At 43.6% G+C, this 21,188-nt stretch overlaps 1 protein-coding gene across 10 annotated transcripts in view; it reads right to left on the minus strand.

Annotated features, from left to right (window-relative positions):
• The window catches only part of ARVCF (ARVCF delta catenin family member), a 628,036-nt gene that overhangs the window by 155,398 nt on the left and 451,450 nt on the right, over positions 1 to 21,188 (minus strand). For all 10 annotated transcript variants that reach the window (XM_060249537.1, XM_060249538.1, XM_060249535.1 and 7 more), the window contains 2 exons: positions 19,278 to 19,777; positions 317 to 500 (listed from right to left, as the gene is read on the minus strand). In XM_060249537.1, the coding sequence (XP_060105520.1) occupies positions 317 to 500; positions 19,278 to 19,777 (684 nt within the window). The remainder of the gene's footprint in view (positions 1 to 316; positions 501 to 19,277; positions 19,778 to 21,188) is intronic.

A 21,188-nucleotide genomic window follows, 5' to 3' on the forward strand; every position in this document is an offset into this window, starting at 1 on the left:
AAAGTCCTCATCTCACATAGTTTTTTTTTTTCCTCCCACAATGTCCAGAATACCTTTTTGGTGGTCAAAGCAGACCCCCCTTTTTTTTACCAACTGAAAAGCTGGAAAGATCCAACCCATTGAGTTGTATTCCCAAACATGTCTTGCAGAAACTTGAAATAACAGCAATAGACAAGTACTTTTGTGCATGCATATGTATATCAAAGGTTCTGGGCATATAATACAGCTCTTTGGACACAAAAATGATTTCTCTCCAATTCCATTGACAGTTATTCAGCACAGACTAAAATGTTGCAAATGGCCACTCCAATCTCACCTCAAACATCCTGAAGTGTTCTTGAAGACAGTGGTCCACTCGGCGTCTCGAGGCTTTGAGTCTTCATTTGGCTCACTCTCCCAACCAGAATGGGGGATGATCACTTCGTTGGTCAGTGTCTGAAGACCATGGTTAATGATTACCATTTTGAGGGGCTCATAGGATGACAGGTTCCAAAGGGTACCTTTTAATTAGAGAAAATTGGGAAGAAGAGTATGTTTTTAATCAGAGCTACCACAGGCTCTGGACACCAGTTCCCTCTCCTCAATGGTCCCCGTCTCTCTCCCACACCATGCAGACTTGATCACATGAGGGGGGGGGGGGAATCACATGACTTCCTGACTCCATGGGCGCCTAAGGTGACCAGGCCTCCCAGAATGTTGCCTCATCTTAGCAGTTCCAATCACCCATGCAAAATAAAAATTTCTTGAAGATCAAACAAAACATGGGTTATCACAAAATTCCAATCAAACATAACAGCAAAATTAGGACAGTACTACAGCCAATTACTGTTCGTAATAATATCTTACAGATCTGAAAGAGTAAGAAAGGATCAGGGCTTTTTTTGTAGCAGGAACTCCTTTGAATATTAGGCCACACCCCTCTTACATAGCCAATCCTCCAAGAGCTTACAGGGCTTTTATTACAGGGCCTACTGTAGGAGGAGTGGCTATATCAGGGGGTGTGGCCTAATATGCAAATGAGTTCCTGCCACAAAAAAAGCCCTGGAAAGGATTAAAAGCCATTACAATGAACTATATTAACTGCTATGAAACACTCTCAGTTTCCGAACTCACAGAGCAAATTCTGCAGCTCTGTAAGTAACAAATGTGTTGCCACTGAAAGAGATTAAATAAGCTTATACCTGTAACCCATATATTACCCATATATTACCCAGGTATTAGAAAGTATAGTCAGAGCAAAAGTGTGGTCTATGCATGCTGTAGATTTCTTATTTAAAGTATGTTTCTCATCCTCATGACCACAGAAATAGAGTTGAAGCTGGGTGAGAAACATAAACAGGCTTGAAGCTGGGTGAGCTCAGTATAAATAGGTTTGAAGTTCAGTATAAATAGGCTTGAATATAAGTAGGCTTGAAGCTGGGCAAAAGATGAGCGAATGCTCTCCATTTCCTTCCTGTTCATAATTGTTAATGTTTTTTTAAATGTTTTTTGGCTACATGTTTTTTACTGTCTTTTTTTTTGGGAGGGGGCTTTTATACAGTATACTTGTTGTACTGTTATTTATAGGAAGAATTTGGCACAAATAAAAAGAAACTGGCATGAAAATAAAGAGACACAGGTTTGAGTCACCTGTGACAGAATACTAAAATGGGGATTCCCCCCCTCCGCCGCAGGCTGAACAGCAAGGATGAGAACTACAAAGTCACCCTTACAAGAGCAGCAGGACAAAAGGATGCTGCAGAAAATGGTCCTTTGGTTTGGTCCAGCAGGACTCTCTGTGCATTACAGAGGGAGGGAACCCTTTTCCTCTGTTACTAGCAGGTGCAGAATGATGTCAAACAATAACATGTACACAATATGCTTTCCATCATCGATACAAAGAGCAAAACTCAGTTTTTCTCGGTGTAGAATCCAGGTTCCCATTCTACAGGATTCTGTTGGACATGTTCTTGCTATCACTCTTCAGTACCGAATATACTCATAAAAAACTTTAAATGAAATGCCTCCAGCGGTATAATCCACAGCTAATGTAGCTTCTTCGAAAAGGGTTGTAGTCACGACGAAAGCAAGAGAATCCAATACTTGGGGAAAGCTACTCTCTTTTCTCAGTTCTACATCACCGAAATGGTATAATAACAATCTCGTCCCCAGAGTTACTGTCAGGATGTATAAGATGGAGAGGTAAAGCGATAATCCTCCCCTATGCTCGATATAAATGCTAAGTGAAAGCCCCCCGAGTGCAAGCAATCCATGTGAATATCAGCTTTTCAAAAACCTAATATGTTGCAGTGGTAACCCCTCCAAAAAACCCATCATGACCACTTTTGCTAAAGCTCTCAGGAAAACAACATATGCCAACGTTAAGCAGAAATCCTTTAGGGAATGCACCTAAAACTTCCAACAGACTAGTCAGGTGAAATGAATGAAGCTGCCCCAATACCCTTGCAGAAGATGAGTCTTCTCTAAAGATACAGCTTTCTGAGTTAGCAGCAAACGTGTTTCAAGTTTACAGATGAGAATTTCCATTACGGCCAACATGACTGTGATATTTAGTTGATTGATGGGTAAGATTCACTGTCAAGAAGGGTTTTTTTTTTCAGAGCAACTAAAAACAGGCGTCCCAATTAATCAGGCAGAAGATTTCTTTTTAAGCAGTATTAATCTTCAGCGCTTGAAGATTAATGTCGTTTTAGAGAAACAGTTGACACCCACTCTCAATGCAAGTGTTGAGACACAATTGCGTATAAAAATATAGATATCCATCAATTTGCAGCTGACTTATGGTGACTCCACAGGGTTTTCAAGGCAAAAGACATCCAGAGGTGGTTTGCCATTGCCTGCCTCTGAGTAGCAACCCTGGTATTCCTTGGTGGTCTTCTAGCCAAATACTCACCCGTGACTCTTGTCTTCTCATGCTGTGGCCAAAGCATAATAGCCTCTGTTTGGTCATTTTAGTGCCAAGGGAGAGTTCAGCCTTGGTTTGATCTAGAACCTTCTCACTTGTCTCTTTGGCAGTTTATGGTATCCATAAAAATCTGATACAGCTATCGACATGGCTTAGGTGGTTGGCATGAAGAGTGGGATTTGGGACCTGTGGTTCAAAACTCAAAGCCCTGAAGGTCATCGGGTGACCTTGGGTCTCCCTTCTCAGATTTCCCTTCCTCACAGGGTTGTTGTGAAGACAAGGCAGAGGAGGTGAGAACTTTGTTCATCTCTCAGAGCTTTGTGGTTGAATGAAAGCATGAAAATAAGACAGACAGGTGATAGCGTATAAGAGAAGCTTCATTTCTGTACACTACCCTCCAAGGAGCTGAGACTGGGATCCATGGTTCCTCATTGATTCCTCATAACAACCCTCTGAGGTAGGTGAGGCAAAGACGAGAGTAGCTGCCTTGCAAATCATTCAGTGGTCTTTTTTGGTCTTTGTTTGTGTGTGAGTGTGTGTGTATATGAGCACCTGGAAGTCATGGTGACCTCTGGTGACTGACGCCTACTGAAGGCATGAAAGGTGGCTGAATAAAGCCTGCCCCTGCCCTCCTGACTGCTGGTATTCCAAGGAGTTCTCCCATCCAAGTACTTGCCAAAGTTGACCCTGCTTAGCTTCCAAGATCTGGTGAGATCAGGCTTGCCTGGGCTATCCAGGCTCAAATCACTCAGTGATCTTCATGGCAGAATGGGAACTTAAACCTAGGCCTCTTGGATCTAGAAAGTCCAGCACTACACCAAACTGCCTCTTACGATGATGCCGAAGTGGTTTGTCATAGTGTACAGGCATGTGCTGTCCTGGTACTGAAAGAAAGTTGTTCAAGACCCCCTGAGGAGAGTTGTGGATGGATTTTCTGGCTCTCATATCAAACGGGTGCATCCTATTTTATTAAGGACTGCATCTCCAGCCTCCATTCTATGCATTCCTATACAGAAAGAAGAAGACGACGACTGCAGATTTATACCCCGCCCTTCTCTCTGAATCAGAGACTGTTTACAATCTCCTATATCTTCTCCCTCCACAACAGACACCCTGTGAGGTGGGTGGGGCTGAGAGGGCTCTCACAGCAGCTGCCCTTTTCAAGGACAACTTCTGCGATAGCTACGGCTAACCCAAGGCCATTCCAGCAGGTGCAAGTGGAGGAGCGGTGAATCAAACCCGGTTCTCCCAGATAAGAGTTCACACACTTAACCACTACACCAAACTGGTATGTAATGCACATAGTACAATCTTTGCTCCATGCATAATGATCTCTCTCACCCCTTTTGCTCCTCCAAACTAGCTCTTTCCATGTCTCCTTTTAGAGGCAGTTCAGCGCATATTCAATCTCAGGCTTAACCCTGGTCCAGCATAGTATTTAAACAGGAACATGCTGCAAAAATACTACCTCAATGCACAGCAGCCAAGAAGGTCTGAGCGCCTGCTCCGGCTGCAACGCCACTGAGGATGTTCTCCGCAGCTGAGAACGAAATGTCTGGAAGGAAAACTTTCTCCAGCAGAACACGGCACTTGATCCCGAAAGATTCTACAAACCCTAATGATGTTACCAGCCGTGAAAACCTGAAATCTTTGATAATACTACCTATTATTCAACCGGCCCGTTTGGAAGAACTATGCCCGGTAAAATCAGATAACTTGCAAGTCCTTGGGCTTGCCAAATCATGACACATCAAGATAAGTCAAAGACAATCATCTGTAGGAGCAAAGGAAACATCCTTGGAATGAACATTACACACATTATTACCAACGTTTTGTAAACTCCAGTTCCGTTTGGGGTCTGATGGTTCAATGCTCTCGCTAAACATTTGTGGGGAGAAAGAATAGTTCCAACCGTTTGCACTTTGTCAAGCCAAATAAACATACGCTGTGAGTCAGCAGGGAAAGGGAAATGATAGGACCAAGCCACCCTTTACACAGACTGGAATTTATGCTTGATGATTATATTGTCACAAAACGGACGTCCTCATGCATCCACAGTTCAGCTGCCTTCAGGCTGTGATCCTTTTAGGGGCATTGCTAGGTACACAGCATGTCACTTCAGGAATTTTATCTCCAGCTGCCTGACGGTTAAGTGGCACTTCTCTATAACTTAAGAGGCCAAGATGACTAATAGATCTCTGCGGAGGTGAGACGTTGCTCTCTTTCAAATGACCTCTATAAGAGGCCAAGAGCATTGCTCCAGATTTAGCTGAGCCCAGTAGAAACATTAACAGCATTTACCCACCTCATGTGAGAACCTGGCTTTTCTCATAACCTTGTATTAGGGTATGGCTATGAGCACTTCCAGACAAATGATTTTTGTAAATGTCAGCTGCCCTGAATGCAAAGCTGTCAGACACCTGTAAGCCACAAAGGGCTGACAAACCCTGGGGCAAAGATATCAGGATTAGCACAGGTAGCCTTGCACACACTCATCACAAAGTGACATTTTGCCTGCATGCCTAGGGTTTCTTCTTTGTTTGGGTATGAAGAAGAAGAAGAAGAAGAAGAAGAAGAAGAAGAAGAAGAAGAAGAAGAAGAAGAAGAAGAAGAAGAAGAAGAAGAAGAAGAAGAAGAAGAAGAAGAAGAAGAAGAAGATGATGATGATGATGATGATGATGATGATGATGATGATGATGATGATGATATTGGATTTATATCCCACCCTCCACTCCAAATCTCAGAGTCTCAGAGTGGCTCGCAATCTCCTTTATCGTCCTCCCTCATAATAGACACCCTGTGAGGTGGGTGGGGCTGAGAGGACTCTCACAGAAGCTGCCCTTTCAAGGACAACCTCTGCCAGAGCTATGACTGACCCAAGGCCATTCCAGTAGGTGCAAATGAAGGAGCAGGTGCAAGTGGAGGAGTGGGGAATCAAACCTGGTTCTCCCAAAAAAGAATCCACACACTTAACCACTACACCAAACTGGCTCTACAAATCACTACACCAAACATATGATGACTGGACAATCAGGAAGGACCATGCATGAACAGCACTGTCACCAATACAAACATATACATCAGGAGTCTCCAACCATTTGGAGTCTGCAGGTGTCTTTGGAATTCTGGCACAGCATGGCAGGTGCAGCCACAAAATGGCTGCCAGCTGCAGGGGGAGGAGTCAGTCACAGAACGGCTGCCATGGCTTACCTTCAGTCATACAGTGAAGAACCTTGTGCTGTGGTGGTAGCTGCTGCCAAAGCTAAATTTAAAAAAAAAAAAAAACTCTGCACAGCCAGTCAAAACTCCAATGGCCAATGAGAAGACTTGCTGGACAAAAGCCTTGGCTGGTCCTGCCCACTTTCTAAAAACATTGGGCGGGCACCAGGAAAAGTGTTGACGTGTGCCACGGGGCCCACCAGTACCACGTTGGGGACTGTTGCACAAGGCAAATGGGATACTGCAAGCCAATGAAAAGGGGAATTGCTAGATGGTTCACAACAATGCTCCCTGGAATTTCATTGTACAGAATAGGACCTCAGGACTACAGCCCCCTCCATCTCACAGAGGTTGGGCATATGTGCATACAAGGTTACAGGATATATCTCAGGTCCCACAATTTCACATTCATGCAATAGTGGGGAGGAACGGGACCCACACATATGGTCCCAGATAGCCAGCCAAAGAGAAAAAGAGCACTAAGAAACAGCTATGGGGCATGCATATAGAAATCCAAGCAGCAGGATTACATTCATAGCTATATAATTGCGGGGGGGGGGGGGGGGGTGTCATCAAAAATCTGTTCTGATTTTGTTTTCAGTTGAATCCTGGAACACATAAGTCACAACAAATAAGACATCTCTGGACAGGAGCAGACTGCTTTCAACTTCCCACTAAATTAGCAAGCTAATCCTACCCCTTGGAATTAAGGGGGGAAATTCCCAGAGTCAACGCCATGGTTTCCCTGCTGGCTCAGACATAAATGTCTATCACTTCAGAAATTAATCCATGTTCTCCCACTATCCCAGGAGCCATGTGTGGTCCTTCTCCCTGGTAAATTTCTGTCCCCATTCTTGCCTTTAGGAGAATTGCAGCCAGTGTGGGCTGTTAGTCCTGCTTTGGGTCTCCATCCCAATCTGCAGCAGTCACATCTCTGAGCATCTCGCCTCCAGTGCACATCTGTGTTTAATGCCTGCTGATGCAAACTCAGGTCGCCATGTCATGAACATGTGGCCATTTCACACGCTATTTTACACGGTTTAAGAACTAGTGCAGGGCTACTGAATCAGAGGAGAGCAAGCAACAAATGCAGCTCACAGCAGACAGAACAGAAACTCTGCAGTCTCTAATGGCAGTGATGGAGAGGCCTTGGCTGAGGATCCTGGCTCCAAGAACAAGGGTTCCTGTTTGAAGTGATGGGGAATATGCAAAAAACCCCCAACCCTGACAATTATTCCATGAGACTCCAACAAGATGAAGTCATCGATTAAAACCTACCTTCTGCCTCCAAACTGTTTTAACTTCCCCCTATTATCCTTCAGATAGTTACTGCTAAACAGGGACATTAATCATTATATTTATTTCATTGATGCACTTCACTTACTCCATTATAGTTTATATGCATACTTAGTGTGGCAGTAATTATAGTAATATAGATTTTTTTTTACCCCCTAAGGAAGTCATTCTTGCATTTAAACAGATCTGTACAACAGGAATCAAAAGAATAAATTAGCTCCCTACTGCTACCCATTCAAGACAGGAGAATGAGAAATTAATCCCAAATTCACAGGAGTGGTATCTGACGTGTGGTGTCCCCCATTTGGTTAGTCTGTGTTTGTGCACGTTTCCCTCCCTTAAGAGTTTCTTACAATGCAGCTAATTGCACGTAATCCCAATGATTCGCAGCCTGCTCTTTAAAACTTGTCTGTCAGAAGAGGTTATGGCCAGTCTAATGCACATAAAAGGTCTTTAAGTGCCAGAAATAGGGAGAGGGAGGAACCCACCCAATTTGGGGAGGAATGGAACTGGTAGAGCAGGTGCCCTGCATTTGGAAGATCCTTAGCATCTCCATCTTAAGATCACAGGACTAGGAAGGATTTTGACATGGGTGAAGACTTTGGGCCTTCCCTTCCACAGGAATGAGTCAAAGACCTGGATGAGGAAGAGGCTTGGGTTCAGGAATCAACCCAGGAGTCACATGGTACTTATAGAGAACCTATAGAAATAAAAGAAGCCAGAGTTCCAAGACACAAGGCTGTCTGTCTGATCTGGGAAGGCAACTCTGCCCCCTCATCAGATTCGGCTCCAGAACCATCTGCAACATCAGAGGACATTCCCCTACCAGGTCCAGAAACAGCAGGAGGTATTCCAGTCCCACAAGGGCCTCCTCCACCATTTGTTACAGCTATCTCTCGGGAAGTCGGGCACAGAACCACACATTTTTGTGCAAGTTTTCTTATTGCCTCCCAACTAACACTGGGGCAACTTCACAGTGACCTAGCCATGGTCTCAGTGACCTATCCATGGTCCTGATCACTGCCAGCTGCCCTGGACTCTTGATTTGCCACATGCCCCTGTATATAACAGTCTGGGAACCAGAAAAATGTCCGCAGGAGACCTTAAAGAGCCACTGTCAAAGAAGATGGAGCTGGGCAAGAATAACCAGTGATCTGACTCGGTCTGTGTGCGTTTCACATGATGTGTAAGTATGTATTTTCACAAGGGACATCATTTATAAGCAATATTCCCTCTAAGCTGTGGAGTCTTGTGAGCAAAAATTTTACTTCATGAGCTACTACTGTGAACTACTGCATAAATTAGCTTGCTTTGGGGCCTTTCTTCCTGAGCTAAGACAAAAATGTGTGAGCCAGAGGCTAAAAAACTGTGAGCTAGCTCACATTAACTCAGCTTAGGGAGCACTGTTGATAAGTATACGGTATGTGTATAATGCTGATTTGTGCGTATAAAGCTCCATCAATCTGCAGTCAATTTAGAGCAACCCTACAAAGGGCTTTCAAGGCCACTGAGAAGCAGAGGTGGTCTGCCATTGCCTTCCTTTGTAGAGCCTTCCTTGGGGGTCCCCCATTCAAATACCAACCCAAGATCTGATGGGATCTGCCTACAGGAAGGCTCTTCCCCTCCCCGTAATGCTGATTTACTATTGAACAAGTAGCATCAAAAAAGTGCAAGCTTTTTAGGAGGGAAAGTATGGTGCATGAAAACTATAAACAGCATGAAAATGAAGGCTTATGGCTCCCATTCACACAACAGAGAAGCAAACTTAAAACAGGGACACTCAAACAGAATCTACAAACTTGTGAAACTAGATTGCATTCCTAATATAAGGGAGCTTATTTGTTCTTCACTCTTCAGCTATCGATCAAATTTAACCACACTAATAAAGTCTGTCAGCTTCTAATGCAACACATGAAGACCTTACTAAAATGGAACTCAGGGCTTAATGCAGAATTTGAAAATGCCTGTTATATATTGGAGAGCCATTAAAAACAGAGCATAACTCTGCATCCAGCTCATGGCTCCAGGATGACAACTGAAAGTATTACCTTGGCAATGTCTCAAAGGTGCTCTAAAAACAAAGTCAGTACAATAACTGCACAACGATGATATTTTCCTGCCAATTGAAATAAATTGTTACATTAATAGAATTTTCTGTTGTTTGCAGATTGCATAGATGGGGAGATTCAAAGAAGGCATTTTCCTGCCTTGCAAAACATTACCTTGATGATACTTAATTTGTAAAGATACACCAAAGGGCTCGGCACACCGATCAGAACACCTTTTCTTGTTTCTTTCACAAACTCTTATCTTCAACATCTAAAGATTTCCCTCTCAGCATTTTTTTTTAAAAACCTGCCACTGTAAACATTATAAGCACCTTGGCAGCAGCAACAAGGTTTATATTTCTCAGGAAAATGTAATAATTGTTGTGCATTGTAAGAAAAAGGTCAGAATCTGAATAAAATCCCCAGTTGGCAAATAATTAAGGCCACAGGCCCACTGGCTAGCCTTGGTCTTCCATTGGGTGTCTACAAGAAACAGGTTTGATTTTGTTAGTTTAAAAAAAGGGTCATTAAAAGTGACAGCCAGATGCCTTCTGAAATCCAGCTTGACCATTTTATTGGCCTGGAGGATAATTTTGACTGCAAGTGTGAGGGACGTATAAAGCGCAGTCAACCGTCCTTTAAAAAAAAAATCCACAGTGGTAAGAGCTGAATTTCCAAGCTGCAAGTGGTCAACTGCATGAGCTGGGGATAGTCTCATTTGCAAAAACAGGAGACATTTACTCTACCAAGATCAATATTTGAGTCCACCCACCCATAAAAGACCAACAAGATTCCCAAGGTATAGGTTTTGAGAGTCAACGCTCCCTTCTTCAGGAATCTGATGATGAAAGCTTTGGCTCTCAACAATATATACTCTGGAAATCTTGTTGGTCTCCAAAGGTGCTACTGGACCAGCATGGTTACTCCACCTGAGACTTGCTCTATAAAGGTCAACAACACATGTCAGCCCATATACAATCTTCTCTTGAAGACTGAGGTCAGGGAACTGAGTTCTGCTGTTCTGAGGACACTATAGAAAATGCTAATTGGCTAGGTATATATGATGTCATAAAGCACCTTCCAACCCATCCCCAATAGCCTAATGACTGGCTTCTTTTAAAAGATGAAATTATACACCATGTGAAAGTTTAAGAAGATTTGGATTTATACCTCACCTTTCACTTGGAGTCTCAGAGCGGCTTATAATTCCGTTCCTTTCCTCTCCCCACAACAGACATCCTGGGTAGGTGGGGCTGAGAGAGCTCCAAGAGAACTGCTCTTTTGGCAACAGCTCTGAGCAAACTGTGACTGACCCCAAGGTCACCCAGCAGCTGCATGAGGAGGATAGGGAATCAAACCCAGTTCTCCAGATTAGAATCCACCACTCTTAACCCCTATACCAAACTGGTTCTCACTAATGTATAAGCATATAAAAACACTTACAAACCAACCAACTAACCAACCATCAAAAAATAAAAAGATGAACAATCCAGACACCAGAAACATGGGTGGAGTGACGAGGCTAAACTGTTCAGAACATCAGTGTTTCCTGCAGAAGCAAGTAAGTAGATTTGGAAAGGTGAGGGAAGGAAGCAGGGTTCTCGCCCATGGAACAAAAAACCAGCTGACTCTTGTTTCTATGTATATTACTGATTCCCCAATACAGGAACAAAAGTGAAATTCCATTAATTTCAAGGTGGAATGTGCTTAGGTCTTCCAATGAAATCAGCGCAATGAAGAATCTTGTGACACCTAGAAGACCAAAAGATTTATCATGGCATGAAGACATATGGAATGGAACACACTTCATCAGATGCATGAAGTTTTTCCCCCAGTAATTTGAAAGATAAACAAACAAGCATGGGAGAAAAACAGTAAATGCTAGAGTAATTCCATCATAAAATTCAGGAGCACAGACTGTGATAATCCTATAGAGATGTATATATGCACACGGTGACTACTCACAACATCAGTACAGGAAGAGCTATGGCTCAGTGGAACACTACATGAATTATGTGAGGAAGGTCCCAGATTCAATTCTTTTTATCTCCAGCTATCAGATTTCAAGCAGCAGATGCTGGGAAAGACCTGGAGAACTGCTGCCAATTGGAGTGGCAAGCATATTCAGTCAATGATCTAAGATGCTATAAGGCAGTCCCATGTCTTCAACAGGTGACAATAACACAATCCTCCTAGCACGGTCATGAATTTTCAGCCTCCATTTTGCTGACATCAGTTTCTGCCTGTGGTCCAGCCCAACTGTTCTGAAGCCTTAGCCATAAGAGGGAGTGCAGGAGAGCCTGAGCGCCTTGACCTGTGTGCTTGCTAGATGGTGAGGACAAGACTACTCAGGAGAATAGGCATGAGAGGGCCACCTTACATGACTGAACTTTAGACATTAAATACAATGACTAGCTAGCTCAATTGCTGAAAGATGCAGTCTGGCACCATGGAGTTGCCTAGAGAGCAATGACCCACTCATTCAAGCTCATTCTATGCATTCTGACCTAATTCAAATGATCTTAGGCATGATTCTCTATTGTCTTGCTGCACTCCTTTGAAAGTATCCAGGCTGCAGCAGCCTGTAACTGAATGAAGGTAGTTCCAGAGGGTAGATGTGTTGGACTGCAGTAAGGCAACTAGATTCAAGACCAATAGCACCTTAGAGACCAACAAGATTTTCAGGGTATAAGTGGGATACCTCAAAAATTTTGTGGGTCTCCAAGTTGCCACTGGACTGAAATCTAAATAAGTTTTCCTCCAAAGAGTTGATACCTTTCATCTCTTCTAAACTCTCTTTCTTCCTGCTCTCCTTATTAGGAAAGGCTTCTGCAGTGAAAGTCTCTCCTACCTGCCCCTCCTCTGTCCCAAAGCCTCCCCCTTCTTTAGTGTAAAGAAGTTCCCGAGGACCCAGGAATACCTCCATCTCAACTCAACCGGAGGGTTACCTCTGACTTCACCTGATGTCTCCCATCTCCTTACAAACCCAACATGTTTTGTGCCTTTTATTCTCATGTTATGAAGTGTATTTGTATTTCTAACTTTCCACTCGGCATTTGAACTTTCTCCCCTAAGTTTTGACTTGCTTGCTAAATGCAGCCTTGCTCCATGTGCTTTTCCTCTCTGGATCTCACTGAATAAATTGTCTGTTTCCCTGTTTCATTCCACCAAACACCACTCCCGGACTCCAAACTCCTGGCTTATGTGTACGTCCGGATACTGGGATGTTTGGTTTCCCAGATTTCCCCATACATCAGAAAGCCTCCTCTTCATCCCACCCTCACTGTCCTTTCCCTGTTTTTCCCTCTATTGCTTGAATTTACAAACTACAAAATAGAAGTATATTTCAGGAATATTGAAAATAGTCATATGTATTTGCAGGCCTCTATTTGAATATTTGAATGTTTTTTGCTCAAATAAATAACATTCTATATTATTTACATTACTGGCTGTTTGGGTAACTCACAGTCCAGTTTCAATCCTCTTAACTTCTCCGGTTCATTCACCATGCATACAGTGGGGTAGGGTTGTCAGGTTCCGCATGGCCACCAACAGGGGATGGAGGAGTACGGTTGCCAGATCCAGGTTGGGAAACTCCTGCAGATATGGAAGTGGACCCTGGGGAGGACAGGGACCTCAGTGGGATGCAATGCCATAGAGTTCACCTCCAAAGTATCCATGAACTCTGAAGACAGAGGTCCTTTGCATGGGTCGCGGTGCTCTGGGAGGAGAAATTCCTCTCCCGGTCTTTGATGGTCAGGAGTCAGGAGCTTGGGAGTTCTACTAGAGCCTTCATTATCAATGGAGGCCCAGATAGCAGCCACTGCCAAGTCGGCGTTTTTTCATCTGAAGCGGGCAAGGCAGTTGGCCCCCTTCCTAGAGCATCGGGACCTAGCAACAGTGATCCATGCAACGGCCACCTCAAGGTTGGATTACTGTAATGCCCTCTACATGGGGCTGCCTCTGTGCCGAACCCAGAAGCTGCAGCTGGTGCAGAACGCGGCGGCTCGGCTGTTATTAGGGCTCCCAAAATGGGAGCACATACAGCCGGGGCTACGTGGACTGCACTGGCTGCCAATTGTATACCGGGTTCGCTACAAAATGCTGGTTATTACCTTTAAAGCCCTATATGGTTGAGGACCTGCCTACCTGAAGGACCGTCTCTCCCCATATGAACCCCAGAGAGCACTGAGGTCAGTGGGGAAGAACCAACTGACTATCCCCGGGCTGAAGGAGGCAAAATTAAAGAATACTCCTACACGGGCCTTCTCCGTTGCAGCTCCACACCTATGGAACCAGCTCCCAGAAGAAGCTCCTTGAACAGTTCCGCAGGGCCTGCAAGACCTTCCTTTTTAGGATGGCCTTTACCTGACTGAATGACTGATGGACTCGTCTTAAGTAATTCCGCCATCATACATACTTGCATCTAATAGAATAGCACCAGAAATGTTAATTTTAAATTGGAATGTTTTTAAGTTGAATGTTGATTTTAAAATTTGTTGTATAACTTATTGTACAGATTTATTATGTTGTTAGCCACTCTGAGCCTGCTTCGGCGGGGAGGGCAGGATATAAATAAAACGTTTATTATTATTATTAAGGGAACTGATCTCTGTAGTCTGGAGATCAGCCATAAGTCTGGGGGGGGCGGTCCCTAGGCCCCACCTTGAGTTGGCATCCCAGTTGGAGTGAGAGCAAGATTTTGGTCCCACCCTCTTCTCTCAATGTGTTTGCTGGCTGGTAAACACAGCACTTTTATGCAGAGGAAGTATTTGTGCATGTTAGGAAAGCAGTATCCCTGCTCACAAAGAGGTAGCATATGTATGGACACTTCCTCTGCAGGAAGTGCCAGGGAATGTGTGGAGGTGGCAGGTGGGGCTGGCACACTCATGTCCTCTCCTACATTCTGTATGTTCGGTCAATATGTGGACGGGTCATTTGTAGAAGACTATGTACCTATTCAGGAGGGCTTTTTTGTGCAGGCAATAGAGTTGCACTGTACTAAATTATTCCCAAAGTTTCTTGGAAAAATTACTGGGGACTGTGGTCTACACTACCATGTATAATCTGCTGAAACTAGGATCCTACTATGGAAGTTTGCATTATTTAATGTGTCATGTTAATGCAGGAATGGGGAATGTTGCATCATTTCATGCGCCATGCTGATGCTTTGCTGCAGGTATTTTTAGACTTCTGGTTGGTTTTACAACCCTAATCCTATTGCTTTGTTTACTGAATGTCCCATCTGTCAATTGCATTGACTCACTCCGAGTCTTGGGTCCAAATGAGAAAGGTGAACTACAAATAACATACATAAACATGACAGAAGTCTAGTATATAAATGTACAAACCAGGCACAGTAACACTACACTAGCTAAGGGACACCCCTGTTGTAGAACAGAAAACCATTACCATAACTGAGGCTTAATTAGATAATATCGAACTTCATGATGAATTCTAATTCATCCATTGTGTACTACTTTTACTACCATTATTTATTATAATGTTGAGTGATGTTTATTTATTGGGTTGAGGTTAGACAGTAATTTAAGGCAATCCAACAGGTACTTCTCACCCGGAGGCTTTCCATCCATCTGAATAAAAAACAAATACCATACAGGTAACAGAATATTTGAACTCTGATTTGCAGAGAAATGTACTTTCTCATTACTAAATGAGGGATTTGTCTGGTGTCAAATAGTAGACCCTCATTCCAGAGCATGTAAAAATAACCCAAAGAAATCGTACATCAGGAGGAGAGCTAAAAGAATGAAAAACTCATTAAAAGCTCCTAACTTCTGATTGTCTGTCCAAGTGCCATAATAAAATCCTCTTGCCTAAAATCTCAGATGGGAACATTTGCTCATCACCGAGTCTTATCGCTCTTGATAAAGTACAATCATTTGCCGCTTTTCCGAATCAGAACCTATTATCAGGCTGGCTCTCATTCTTCTCCGCAGTGAGACTCGGCGAACAATCTGCTATCACATCCTGCTCTGTCTGCGTCCGAAGAGATTGCTTCCAACTCAAGGCAAGAGGGAAGAAAGCCCCACAAAAAGATCGATCACACCTCATCTGTAGTGCAATTTGTGATATGCTGCACAAACACAGTGAGATTTCTGAGGCAAAGGCTGATCCTGCAAATCTAGATTTTTTTTGAAAAAAAAAGGTAGAGAGGGGTTGAACGGTCACTGGAACATTAAAAAAAATCATTTTATTTCATAAATGTGGAGTTCATTTCAACAACACTCACTCACTGGTCTGCCAGGTTTACAGCTGAGCTTCAGTCAACATCAGCTGTGATTCAACCAGCGTGGTCTGTCACACTTCTTTCAGAGTTAATATTTTATTTTTATAGCCTGGAAGGGGAGGGAGGAGGCCAGGATGTACCGTCAGTAAACAGGGCACAAAGGGAACATTATTTGCTTTTCAGAGCTGCACATCTCAGATAGGGCCCTGTAGTTTGGGTACATGGCTTCCGTATGGATTCTATTAAATAGTGAGTTCAATACATGGTCAGATGCTAGTCATGGTGATGAGCTCAGTTTATTAAGTGATTTCAGTAAGAACATACAGACAATGCGCAGGCCACAGCCTGGTTATATACACCGAAAACTCTTCCCACTCCCCAAACTATTGGAGGGTTTGAACTTCCCTCCAGCTCCCTGAGTTCAATTGGCAAGCAGACTCCAGAATCCTGATGGACTATTGTTCTGAAACTCCAGGCTTCACTAAGGCTTCTAGTAAACAAGTCCTGGCATGCCTACACAGAGCTGCTACAGTAACACAGATAACAAACCCCAGACATAACAGATTCTTGCTATCCCACAGCCTTATTAGCTTCCGGCATCCACCATTCTGGCCTTTACCATCAGTTACTGTGGTAGGCTATCCACACCTCATCAGTTCTTGGAAGTTAAGCAGGGTCCTGGTTAGTATTTGAATGGGAGACTGGCAAGGAAGCCAAGAATTGCTATGCAGAGGCAGGCAATGGCTGACCACCTCTTGCCATAAAGCCCCTATTGGGTCACCATAAGTCAGCTGCAATTTCACCACCACCATTGTGGTCACTATAACTGGTAATTGGCCACAACAACTAAATGGAACTTCCACATTCCAACACAGTACATCTTGGAATACCAGTCACTGCATGGGGCAATAGCAGGTGAAGTTTCTGACCTGTGAGTTCTGCTCGTAAGATTCATGGAGCATCTGACTGACCACTGAAATGCCATAACTTGATGCCACTCAATGAAATAGGTTAGCAGTAGATTCAGGATAGGTGATTGGAAATACTTCTTTGCACAATGTATAATTAACTTGTGGAACTCATTGTCACAAGCTGTGGCAGTAGAAAAGAGCAAGAGCCAAACCTTAAACAACCTTAAAGACTAAGAATATTTGTGGCAGGGTATGAATTTTCATGAGTCATTGCTCAATTCTTCAGATACAGCTAGAATGTGAGTCCATCTATCCTTGGAGAGTGGAGGACAGGTGCCAAATGACAATAGCAGGCATGATTGGATTAGGTGTAATATGCAGAGGGGCAATAGGGGTGGAGACATCAGCATTGGTAACCTAGGTCTCAGTTCAGTCCAGGAGGATGCATTGTCTTGAGCTTCAAGATCAGTTGCAATTCAGCAGTCTCTCTTTCTAATCTCCCTTTGAAATTCCTTTGTAATAGACCTGCTACTCTTAGGCCTGTAACTGAACATCCTGGGAGGTTAAAATGTCCCCCCAACATGGTAATGGGGAAGTTTTTAAATGGGAGTTTAGTCAAATTCATGGAGATTTTATCAGCAGTTACTTGCCATGCTAAGATAAGTGGAACTTCCATGTTCAGAGATGATACACCACTAAATAACAACTCCATGGGAGGGTTCTTGCCTTCATGCCTCAGTATGGGATTCCTGGGATCATCTGATTAGCCATTGTGGGAAACAAGATGCTAGATTAGATGGAAGTTTTGCTTGATCCAGTTGGGTAAGGACAAGAAGAAGGCGTAAGAATTTATTCCAGACACTAACATTTCTGGGATTGATCCTGTTTGACAGTAGAGCTGCCAAGGGCAAACTTAATTCATTAATTAAGATTCAAAGCCAACCTCCTTCAAGAATAAAAGGGCAAACGCCAGCTTGTTTTGGCTGCTTCAAAGAAGGCTGATTACCATTAATGGCATTCAGGGCAAATTATAGGCCAGCTTTTCTATTATTAAATCAAAAGAATATTTTTCAGCAGCATTCAGAAAATCGTTTTCTAACCAGCAGCTACCATTCTTACTGAAAGGAATAAAGGATTTCATTTCTTTTTCATTTCAAGGGAGAAATCCCCAAATAAGTCAATAAATAATCCCTTATGGCAAAGAATAAAATCCAACAAACTAAAAAAAACCCACACACATTACCAAAAGAGTTTCAATGGGAAACAACAGAGATACATGCAAGAAAAGCAAAACAAGCATTCAATCCACAAGTTAAACAACTCAAAGTCACTGTTCTTCTAGACTTACTGAGAGACTTCTATCAGCTTTACAGGGAAGCTGCAGTCCAAAACTAGATGAAGGGCAATCCATGAAAGGATCTCCTATACTTCTGAAAACTGTCCAATAACAACCATAGAAACTAGGAGTGGGGAATAAGGAGTGCCCCCCTCCTTTTTGGTGCTGCTTTCATAAATGTCACACTGGGGAAAACAGACTGATACCTGCTGAGAAGATTCTTTAGATTTAGCAACAGAAAAACTGGCTTATCTTTTGCTCCAAATGGCTAATATTTTTAGTGTTGAATGGTAATCAGCCTCCATTGGCAGGCCTGCTTGCCCCCTCCCCCCCGCAGATGCAGCCCCAGTTGGAGGATGAACTGAGATCATGAAAGCAGCCAAAAGGCATTTTTAAAAAACCATCACTTCTCTGCGCCAAGGCTCCAGTTTCATGGGTCAAATACTCATGTAGTGGTCATTCACAACTTTGAAAAGTGCAAAAAAAAATCCATTCATGGATTTCTCATCACCATGCCTAGCCTTGGCCTTTAGTTAGCTGAGTAATAACACAGATGGGAGATTAGGATTGCCAGCTCCAGGATGGGAAATACCTGGAGAATCTGGGGGCGGAGCCTAAGGAGCATGAACTTCAGCGGGGTATAATGCCACCTTCCCAAACAGCTATTTTCTCCAGAGGGACTGATCTCTGTCACCTAGAAATCACTTGTAATAGCAGGAGCTCTCCAGATACCACCTGGAGGCTGGGAAACCCAGGGCTTTTTTTGTAGCAGGAACTCCTTTGCATATTAGACCACACTCCTCTGATGTAGCCAATTCTCCTGGAGCTTACAGTAGGCCCTGTAAGAAGAGCCCTGTAAGCTCTTGGAGGATTGGCTACATCAGGGGTGTGTGGCCGAATATGCAAATGAGTTCCAGCTACCAAAAAAAGCCCTGGGCAAACCTATGGGTGATGGACAATTTGCTCCAACATGGTAATTGGCATCTAATGACAAAATAGGACCGACATCTGGAGAACTACCATCACGTCAGTGTTAACCACTACAAAGAAGGGCAGGATATAAGTATTTTCAATAAATACTCACTGATAGATCTGTTCTCTATGAATTCATTTAGCCCCCTTCTAAAGCTGTGTAAGCCACTGATCATTGTCAGATCTTACAGCAGTGAATTGCATAAATTATGCACTGTGTGAGGAAGTGTTCTATTTCATTGGCTGGCCCTAGGTCTAGCTTTATGAAAAAAGCTGATTGAGCTACCACACCTGGGAAAAAAAGAAGAGATTTCTGCAGAAAGAAAGTGCAGACACTAACCTGTAATGAGTTCCCGCACTTCCATATCGTTTGTCTTCCGCAGTAACCTGATCAAAGCTGGGATCCCATCACAGTTCTTTATTGCCACCTTGTTCTCGTTATCCTTTCCGTAGGAGATATTTCTGAGAGCCCCACAAGCTTTCCGGTGCACCTCTGGCTTCGGATGGTCTAGTAGGCTGACCAGGATTGGAATCCCTTTGAGGTGCCTCACGTCCTTCTTAATTTTATCATTCTCGTAGCACAGGTGCTGAAGGTACGCGGCTGCATTCGACTTGACTGGGTCGATGGGGTGACTAAGCATAGCGATAACTTCAGGGAGGTCAGGGTCCCGCCACCTGGGGTCTTTGCGGATGCTGTCAATGGAAGGAGAACGCTTGCCCAGGCGGTCAATGCTGGCCATGCTCCCTCTCTCAGGCTGTGCCAACGGCGCCGCATAACTACCATGCAGGTACGGGATCCTCTCGTCAACAATCTCAGACTCAATTGGATCATCGTAGCCCCTGTTGAGACACCAATAAGCACTGAACATAAGAACATAAGAGAAGCCATGTAGGATCAGACCAATGGCTCATCCAGTCCAACACTCTGTGCCACACAGTGGCCAAAAAAACACAAAACATCAAGTACCATCAGGAAGTCCATCAGCGGGGCCAGGACACTAGAAACCCTCCCACTGTGTCCCCAACTACCAAGAATACAGAGCATCACTGCCCCAGACAGAGTTCCATCAATACACTGTGGCTAATAGCCACTGATGGACCTCTGCTCCATATGTTTATCCAATCCCCTCTTGAACCTCTCTATGCTTGTAGCTGCCACCACCTCTTGTGGCACTGGATCATATCCCCACTTAATAATTTAAAAAACCCTAGCTATATATCATGTAGGTTGTACCTTTAAATGTGCTATGCCAGGAGAGCCAATTAGGAAGGCCCGGAGGATTGTGGGGGCAACCCTAATTATGCCAGTCCTAAATAAACTCTGGAGAAAGGAGGATTATATTTTCATTGTCAGAAGTCTATAATAAATGGGAAGGTATTCAAGTCTCACCTCACATTGTCAGAGTATGAAGTGTAGAACTGAAGCACCAGAACTAAACTGGGGTCAGATCAAGGGAACACAGGGAATGTGGTGCTGGTGGAGAGTGTTATGGACACCATGGGCTGCCAAAAAGAAACATAAGTGGGATCTAGATCAAATCATGCCTGAACTCTCCCTAGAAGCTAAAATGACCAAACTGAGGCTATCGTACTTTGGTCACAGCATGAGAAGAGTCACTGGGAAAGACAATAACATTAGGAAACGTTGACGGCAGCAGGAAAAGAGGAAAACCCACCCAACATGAGATCCATTGGCTCAATCAAGGAAGCCACAGCTCTCTGCTTGCAAGACCCAAGTGAAGCTGTTAATGATTTGGACATATTTGGAGGTTACTGGTTCATAGGGTTGCCATAGAAGAACCTAGAGAACACTTAACATATGCACTCAGGACACTTTATAAGGACGCCATGAAAAAGAAGACATCAGCCAATGGGTTGAAACCGATAAATCTTCTAAGAACTGTGTGTGTATGTGTGTTTAACATGGGTGCTACTTAAGGAGAGCAAGCATCATGATCCGTCATTCCCTGTTTCAGAACATACAAGAGAGTTCCCTCAAGAACCCCTTTCTCTTTATTTTAATAAGTTGCTAGGATGATGTTCTATGAATGCCCAAGAGAGTCCACAGTTTCATTTGGCCACAACCATAATTTAAAGTAATAGGTTCTTACAATTCATGTGATTTTGTATCACACTGACATTATGGCCGATGTGGTACCGTGATGCAGTCATGACTAAATCATGTGGGTCCATCAGCGCTAAGTGGACTAAATGAAAGCACAGGCAAACAAAACCAGTTAAAACAAAATAG

The sequence above is a fragment of the Heteronotia binoei genome, chromosome 11 (genome assembly GCF_032191835.1).
Source record: "Heteronotia binoei isolate CCM8104 ecotype False Entrance Well chromosome 11, APGP_CSIRO_Hbin_v1, whole genome shotgun sequence".
In the NCBI taxonomy this organism is placed as follows: domain Eukaryota; kingdom Metazoa; phylum Chordata; class Lepidosauria; order Squamata; family Gekkonidae; genus Heteronotia; species Heteronotia binoei.